Source organism: Aulostomus chinensis, chromosome 14 (assembly GCF_037954235.1).
Source record: "Aulostomus chinensis isolate RoL2024-O1b breed Wild chromosome 14, RoL_Achi_v1.0, whole genome shotgun sequence".
Classification (NCBI taxonomy): Eukaryota; Metazoa; Chordata; class Actinopteri; order Syngnathiformes; family Aulostomidae; genus Aulostomus; species Aulostomus chinensis.
The window spans coordinates 22,574,604-22,583,079 of NC_141333.1; the positions used below are offsets into that span (position 1 = coordinate 22,574,604).

General features: G+C 47.0%; 1 protein-coding gene across 1 annotated transcript; it reads right to left on the bottom strand.

Annotated features, from left to right (window-relative positions):
• Positions 1–230: 230 nt before the first annotated feature.
• fbxl5 (F-box and leucine-rich repeat protein 5) lies at positions 231–7,222 on the bottom strand. The gene is made up of 11 exons (XM_086224556.1): positions 7,063–7,222; positions 6,201–6,416; positions 5,713–5,808; positions 5,343–5,538; positions 4,484–4,669; positions 4,258–4,383; positions 3,610–3,764; positions 3,447–3,529; positions 2,569–3,303; positions 1,761–1,909; positions 231–1,355 (listed from the first exon to the last, which is right to left on the bottom strand). The coding sequence occupies exons 1-11, from the start codon at positions 7,144–7,146 to the stop codon at positions 1,279–1,281; spliced, it is 2,103 nt and encodes a 700-aa protein (XP_086080682.1). The 5' UTR covers positions 7,147–7,222; the 3' UTR covers positions 231–1,278.
• Between the last annotated feature and the right edge of the window lie 1,254 nt (positions 7,223–8,476).

The window sequence follows — 8,476 nt, forward strand, 5'->3', positions numbered from 1 at the left end:
GTGACGGGTTGCCATACAGGACAGCACCTCCTGCCCTGTCCCTCCACTTAAGGAAAGAGTTCTGCTCACAGGAGCCGGTCCAGGGTGACAGAATACGCAACATTCAAAGTGTACACAATCCGAAACAGGAATTGAACCTAGGATGATGCTGACTGGTCATGAGGCTGTAGTTAGTAACCACACAGTGAATGTTTAAATACATCAGCCCACGATGATAAAGTGCTTGAATATGTACCTTGAAAACACTTCAGAGGTACTTGAATTGACCGCAGCATCTGTGGAGGAACCCTGGACAGTTGGACAAGAACTGCCACAGTTGGGTTAGGTTCCATGCCCATACTTGACTCAATCATGATTTAAAAAAAACAAACAAAAGGGAACTGAAATGACCAATGGCAACTTTTTCACCCCAAGGTACTTTAATGGATCTGATTATGAAGATTTCCATCACAACTCCTTGTGCAACAATTTGACCAGTGATCGAATGTGCAGTGGAACCTACTGAAGGCCAACAGTAGGCTTCTCCCAGTCTGAACGTAATTAGCCTTTAGCTACACTCAACACTCTTGTGTGTTGGGCGTATCAAAATAGTCCCTCTTAGTTCAACAATGTCAATTTCCCTGCCGGCAGAATTGGAGTGCATGAAGAGAACACTTGTTTAAGTGACTATGAATATTAAGTTTCACAAATTCCTATGTCTGCGCATCCTTAATGTTTCAGTAACTTGGTGTCACTGTGCTAAGAAAGTGAAGGCCAGGACTACATACAGCATGTAGCCTCGTCTGACCCTCACCAGCAATAACAGACCTGTTAGACTGGCCACACCCCTCTGATGAACGACTACGCTCCTTTATAGTGCAGAGCCGTTCACACTACACTGGTTATGACTGACTTGGCTAAACACAGCAGTGGGGAAAGCAGACAGATGGAAATCAGTATAGTTTTAGTGAAATGGTAACTACAGGAAACACGAAGTATATGGTGTTACACCTCTCGTTGCTGTTTTTTGTTTTTGTTTGTTTTGTTTTTTTCTCTCCTTCAAAACCAAAAAAGGAGCCAGAATTTACGTTTTCAGACACTTCAAATCCAATATCGCCCCTTAATGTTTTCCTTTTCTAAAGGATTATTTCCATTAATTAGAGATGAAATAGAAACAAAAGGAGCAAAATTACAGTTTCATGAAGAAACATTTTAAGTGACAAAAAATACAGCAAATGGTATCCCAGGATAAAGTGCAAGAACAGGAGACGTGACGATGGACAGCGGTGCTGGGCGAGGTCACTCTCCAGAGCGACAGCAGGCCCTGAAGCCACACTGCAGGTTCTGGCAGCCGCTGGCTGTGTCTGCATGAGGACCTGGAGACAAACACCACACAGTGGTCATCAGCTGAACTGCACGACAGGATGGATAATAGGATGCCGCGTCTTCAATTATCAGCAATATTACAGTAGCAACTGACTATAAATGTTAGATCATACCTAGATAATTGAAATGTGCAGCACACATCTGTTCAACAGAGCAGACTAGCCGTTAGTCAAATAATCAGACTGGCTGGTGTGACGCCTACTCACCTTCCACCTCAGCAGCACCGGCTACTTACACTAGGACACATGCTATGTGGGTGGGTAGTTAATTTGTTACAGTTACACACACACTGCAACAGGTCGGCTCAGCAATGATTCACTTTGGCATCTTCACATACAGACATAATGCATGAGGATGTACAATCCAGTATTTCAGGTGTCCCTTGTGAGTGTTACCGTTGATGTTGTCGCAGTAATAGAAGTGCTCATCATTGAGGGAGGGGCAGGCTGACACCAGCTCCTGCAGCCCCACCTCGGTGATGAAGAGGCAGCCAGACAGGTTGAGATGCTCCAGGACAGGAAGCCCTCCACGCAGCGACAGCGCCCTGAAACACACAGGCGTGATCCCTCGTTACACGCACCGCCAAGCCCGACGTCAACTTCATTTGATCACAGGATTTGGCCCCTGACTGGCGGACACAACTCGAGAGCTCACCTGCATGTCTATTTACGTGGCTGTGTGAACAAACACGACCTCTTAATTCAAACTGCGTACGTGAGAGGCTGCAGGGAGGCGATGCGCTTGCGTCAATGACAACATCCACTCAGGATCTGTTGCAAGATCAGTTTCATTTTCCTGCTTCTGATCCTGTTCCTAAAACTGAGGTTGAAGGCTGAACAACTCCAGGCACGTAGACCGCGGTCCTCTATGAGCAAACGTGTTGCCCTCCAGCCTTACACAACGATGGAAACTACGCATAGTAATTATCATAAAAGTGATTGACAGCATGTGAGGCCACAGTGTCATCGCGTGGGTTGGTTTATCAGGACTCGTGTTTGTCAAAATGATCGTTGTGGAAACTGAAGCTGACAGTGGAATCGTGGGATGTGAGGAGCAGGAGAATATTAACATTATTGTGGCACATCTCCCACCGAGCAGGTACAGCAGGTAAAAAGACAGACACGTCCAGTGTGTTTCAGGTGTCAGTAGGAGAAATCATGACATGACAAGTTAGTTGGAAGAGAACAAATCAGAGATTGTTACCTTAAACCCGAATCTGTGACTTGATAACATCCCGAGAGGCTGAGAAATCTCAGCGAGCGTTTTGCTGCTGACTGGTCAGTCCTGTTTTCACGCTCCAGACACTGCAGCCCCTCGTACGAGAAGCATTTAGTCCGAAATTCTGCAGTGCTGCTCCTGGTGGTGTCCAATTCACACTGAGGCCCAGTAAAAGTCCTGAGGGCCGTGTCACTGGTGCAGCAGGTGGAGTGACCACAGAACACTTCCCCCGACATGGCGTACTGCTGATGCAGGAAGGAGGTGCTGGAGCCTGTCCTGTGCCCGCGCCTCCTGTTCCTCCTGCAGCAGCACAAGCTTCCCACAAGCTGCGTCTCTACAAAGCTTTCTGCACCAGGAAGAGAGAACCCACTACGCCGGGTCCATTCTGCAGCATCCTCAATGTCAACGAGGTCTGAAGTGTCCAGGACCCACACTTGACTCGGGGTGCAAGCAGCGCCCAGCTGGCCAGTTCCCTGCTTGAAAATGATGGCCTGGCGTTTCCGCCCCCCCGGGTGAAGGTGTCGGTCATCCATGAATGCGATTGGGATCGGAGAACTCCTCAGAATCTTGGCTCGCCGGTCTGAACATTTGTCAAAGCGGCCGGAAGGTTTGAGGTCGCCCAAGCCAACAGAGAGTTTCTTCAGGGTGTGATCGGTGATCTTCTCACAGCCTGACAGATCCAGGTGCTCCAGGGAGAGGCACGCTCCAAAAGACGACCAGCTGGAGGGGGGACACGGTGATGAGTACGCCGAGCAGCCAAACCTGACAGCTTCATCTTAAAACACTCCGCACTCACTGTTTCAAAATCAGATGGGCTTCATAATTAGAAATAAACACGCGCTGTTCAGTGATTGTTTTGCTACCTGTCGAATGCAGAGTCTGTGACATCAGTCTGGGTCAAGTCCAGGTGAGTAATATTGGGGCAGAGATTCAGGATTTGGCGCATCTGAAAAGAAGTCAGGATCAAGATGATTCAGTCAAGGGAAACCTTCATCATGCGTAAAAACAAAAACTTGGACAAAGTACCATTTTACTGGAGACGGTAGAACTGTACGCCAGGACAAGGGACTTGACAGACGGACCCACAGCTGGCAGAAGGTTCTGGATGATCCCGTTCAGCAGCCTCTTCTCCCGCTGAGCGGTATTAATGGCGGAGGAGCCGTCCGAGTTCCCCGACACGTCTATCATGGGGGGGGGGGGGGGGGGGTTGTTGAAATGAATATGAACAGCTTTAGTGTCAATGATCTCAAACAGGGCCGAGGCACACGAACAAGAGTTGTCCAACAAATAATCAAAGAGAACGACGGGGACGCCATGTTGGAAAAGAGTGACCGAATGTTTAGAAAATTATCGGAAATGCAAGTTTAACATCTCGCACTTGGAGAGAAATCCAACAATTAATAGAATCCTTGACGTCATCAGATTATTCAGGTGCAGAGATGAGACAACTGTTAGTTCATCGTCTAGTTTTTCATAGATTGATTAAAGCGCAGGCTGAGGTCAGCGTCTGCTCAACTCAACGTTCTGGAGAACTTGTGTTTGTGACATCACCGTCTCAAGTTTGTGGTGTCAGCAAATGCTGGCTGCCTGGTCGTGGTGCCTTTAAGGCCCAACGGGGTCACTGGTCCTGAAACTAGTGAGAGAAGGTTTGACGACATGAGGTGTGCCTCTCACCAGACTCGTCCACATCAGCGTCCTCGTCCCATTCCTGATAGGCTCGAACCTCATTCTGCCGACTCCTCACCCACCCTTCATCTGGTTCCTGGTCCAGATCCCCAGGTGGGCCACTGTAGTAATCTCCTACACACACACACACACACACACCACAGTGACTGCACTTTACTTACTACCAGCAACAATTACCTTTAGTTTTGGAGCAGCTCTGCGATCACGAGCCTACCTCTGGCCCAGCGCACCGGGTAGAGGTGCCTCCAGAGAGAGCCGGTCTTGGCCAGCACCGACCATGAGGAGCACACTTGACTACAGCGGCAAAGATCTTCAGGGCTCAAATAGTGGAAGAGCCTCAGTATGATCTCGGTAGGAAGGTGGGAGATGTGGGTGGAGGAGTTCCCACCATGCTCCAGTTCTGGGGAGGATCAAACAGTCTTTCTTGTACATGACAAACATTTGGAAATGAAGCTCTTAAAAAGCCAAGCAGGGTCCAAGACATTCACAGCCGCAGTATCATCTGGGCGTGTCTCTACAAACAGCTATGCTCCCATGAAGCACCCACCATATATTCTCTCTTCCCATCCCATCAAAATACTACAAACATCAATCCCAGTACTTTGATTGCGCATCGACAGGAAACCCGACAAGTGACACGACTGACGAGGCTGAAAACTGTCGTTACGTCTCAGGGACACAAAAAAGGGTGAAGGTTTTAAGGGAAACGTGTTGCCCACATTACAGTTAGGGCACTAATAAAAGGTTAGCATTCTTATTCTGCACTCTCACACATGACTAAACACTGTACCACTGTTCTAAAGTAGGACTGTGAAACCTGGTGTAACTGTAAACAGTGTCAAGCCCTCTGGTAACACAGAGACATGAACCAGGCGAACGAGTGGCATCGTTCACTCATTAGTATCAATCCTAAGAGTCTGGACGCCTTGCAACACTGGCGGCAATCCGACACTCAGTGACGCAACAGTCAAGCTTGAGGGAGGAATAACAGGAAGCTTTTGTTTCCTCGGCCTGATGACTAACAAAAAAAACAAAACTTATTAAGCACCAGCCCAGGTTTCCAACCTACTGACCATAGTCAGTCTTCTCGTGATCGGCATATTTGAAGGCTTTCTGCAGCTCCTCGGCCTGGCTCCACAGACTGAAGCCCTTCAGCACCTCGGCAGCACAGTCCAGCTGCTGCTGGTTAGAGTGCTGCGCTATCACCTGCTTCTTGATGTCCTTGAGCTCCTCGTAGGTGAAGTACTGCATGAGCATGGGCTGGAACACCTGCAACACACGTCCTCAGACCATAAACCACACACACTCGTGGACTTCACGAGGCTGAGAACAAACGAGATATTGTCAAACGTTCCCTTCTTCAAGAACAACTGTTACCTGTTCTTGAGAAATGGAGTTGGGATGTTTACATAGAAAAGACAAAGAAGCCAGAACTTCACATACCTCCTCCTCTTCCTTCATGTGGGGCAGAAAGTCCTGAGTGAAAGCTTCCAGCCTCTCCTTCAGCTGCCGGGCATAGTTGAGCTGCTCATATTCACTCTGGAAACACAGAACAACCTCTCGTCTGTGGCTCAGCGCTGGCAGTCACAACTACCTCACTACTGCCTTTACAACCATTCCTAGTTCCCTCATGTACAGTGTTACTTATCTCAGCAGAACAATCGCTCTCTTTAGGCAGTGCAGAGCAACACTATGTTCCTTTCTGGTCACAGATATGGGCAAGAGGAAGTTAAGATATACACAGTTGCATCATTCTAGAAAGCACCGGCACCGCCTCTGTTGTTCTAGTCAGTCCACTCCTTTAATCATCTTAAAATGACTCCTCTGCTGCACCTGGGACAAAAGATGCCACACACTTGCTTTGTTTTTACCAGAACTCCAGCATCATGGCTCCACTGGCGCCGTCAGCATTCAAAAGGTTGAAATCTTACCTTCACGTTGTGCAGCCCCTTCTCGAAGAGGGTCAGCATCTCGGAGAGCTTGTTGTCGGAGTGCACGTTGTAGACGGTGCAGCAGCGCTGCTGCAGCAGCCCGATGATGTACTCGTTTTCTATCTGTTCGTGCATCTTGAACTCCTTGAATGTGGCGCACAGCGACTGAAGGAACGAGCGGAAGTCGCTGTTGTTGGAGAAGTTGGTTTTGGACAGCTGTGAATTCCAAACAAAGACACGCATTGAATCCTCAGGTGGAGGAGGAAACGCCTGCATAGTTGACTTCATATCAAAATCCATGTGAAAAAAATATCCTCTGTGACTGCGGGTGACGTTACGTCAGAACAGTTGCAGCGTAACTTCACACCAGAGCAGAAGCCAGGCGCTAGCCTTGGCTAGCACAGCGCTACGTCGACGTCTCTTATCTGACTTTTCACGTTCACTTGGGTGTAGCAAAGATTTTAATAGACCAAAACCTCGACTGTGAGATGGAGTTTGTGGGATTTTTTTAATGGCGGTGTTTTACTTGCAGGCTGTTATGTAACAGGCTATCTTGTAAGTTAGTTAAGCCAGCTAAACCGTTAGCAAGTTCTTATTTGGGATATGACGCGTATTAGATAATTAATTACCGTCGGCCGGAAGCCAGTTTCAACGACAAAAAGAACCCAGTTACGCTAAATTCAAGCTCAAAAACACAAAACGAACTGAATTTGATAATTAGACAATCAGCCGATGGAATCATCTACCTCTCCTGAGGATCAAGTTAGCTATGCTAGCAGGCTAGCTGGCGGGCTGCGTCGCCTTCTGCTCTTCCTTCAAAACAAACACGTTTGTGACGCCCGTTTATTTATTCTCTCCAAACCTTTTCCGAATACAGGCCCACCAGCTGCTTCATTCGCCAGTGTGGGCCAGTAAAGACATCCACCTCGTCAGGAAAGGGAGCCATCTTCACACACTGGACCTCAGTGCGTCATTTAGAGCAACGCCATTAAACTGGGAGGTGTGGTGAGAGAGCGCCAGTCACGTGACCACGGGTAACGTGGAGGAGCACACGTACTGACGGTATCGGTGTTGTTATGAAAGGATGATGATACTTTCTCAGTTTATAAAATCGCTTAGAAAAACAGTCCTTTGGATATTTAAAAAACAAAAAAGGGAATGTCTGGCTCCCCAAACTGTGGCGAATGTAATTTTGTTTTACACGACTGAAAACACTATTATTATTAATAATAGCAGCAGTCGTAGTCGTAGTAGTTGAAGCATGAATTATTATATGGGTGATAAATATTATTTTTTATTATGTAAAATTTTAGAATGAAAGTGCAATCATTCACACAACTGTGAGGTCATAGCCTAAACACCCAAATTTAAAAAAAAGACCAAACACGGATACATGGATGATATTCCTCTTTGTGTTTTGCTTTGTTTTTTTCTTTTAACTGAGTTTTACTCAGAAATGTGACGCTTATGAAAAACAGAATTCACGGCCGTTCTCCAGCCTCAGCAGCCTGTGTTTTCGGCCAGAGGCAACGATGCTGAGCAGCTATGTCGTCGCATCAGGAGGTCGACGGACGTTTTTGTTTGAAGTCAACAAAGCTGTTGCCTTGTAAAGTTCAAGGCTCGTTTTCAAAGGCAGGCAAACTTTCATTCTCAAGCACGCCCAGTAAAATGAATGCCTCAACATCATCGATGGCACATGTAAAACAACACTTTCTACTCTAACAACGTGTTCATTGTCAATCATATTGATTGACTGCAAAAACATGTTTAGTCCTATCAAAACACGTAGCTTTCATAAATTTAGGTGAACTGGGGCGGGGATTCTTGACATGGATTTCTCTGTACACGCAGTCCCGCCCAGCCCCTGACGAGGGCACCAGAGGGACGGTGAAATGCATCATTTCCTCGAGAATAAATTTTTAATGATTGTTGTCTTTTTTGGTTATTCAGTGATATGCAGTGCAGTGTTGAATGTTCTGAATGTAAAAATTAACATTTGACTTGGGGATAAACCCATGTTTCCATCATATTTACTTGAGTACAGACTTGTAGCAGTACTTTTAAGTGTCACCCAACAGATGATGCTGTTGAATATTTTACGGTGGACATGCCCCTCCCACTGAATGTGAATGCCCCACCCCACAGTTAGGTACTGTTGACATTAAAGGACATGTTCTTTGATCTTGTTGTCTCTGATCTCTAGATCAAAGCAACACCTGCTGCTTCATTCTAGTTGCGCTCCTCCGCTAACTAAAGTCTGTGCTGCTTCTTCACCA

Excerpts from the sequence above, each read along its gene's own strand:
- fbxl5 (XM_086224556.1), bottom strand. The coding sequence starts at position 7,146 with ATGGCTCCCTTTCCTGACGAGGTGGATGTCTTTACTGGCCCACACTGG. Across the intron at positions 6,417-7,062 it reads TGGGCCTGTATTCGGAAAAG|CTGTCCAAAACCAACTTCTC; the intron begins GTTTGGAGAGAA and ends TGGAATTCACAG. Across the intron at positions 5,539-5,712 it reads ACATGAAGGAAGAGGAGGAG|GTGTTCCAGCCCATGCTCAT; the intron begins GTATGTGAAGTT and ends CGTGTGTTGCAG.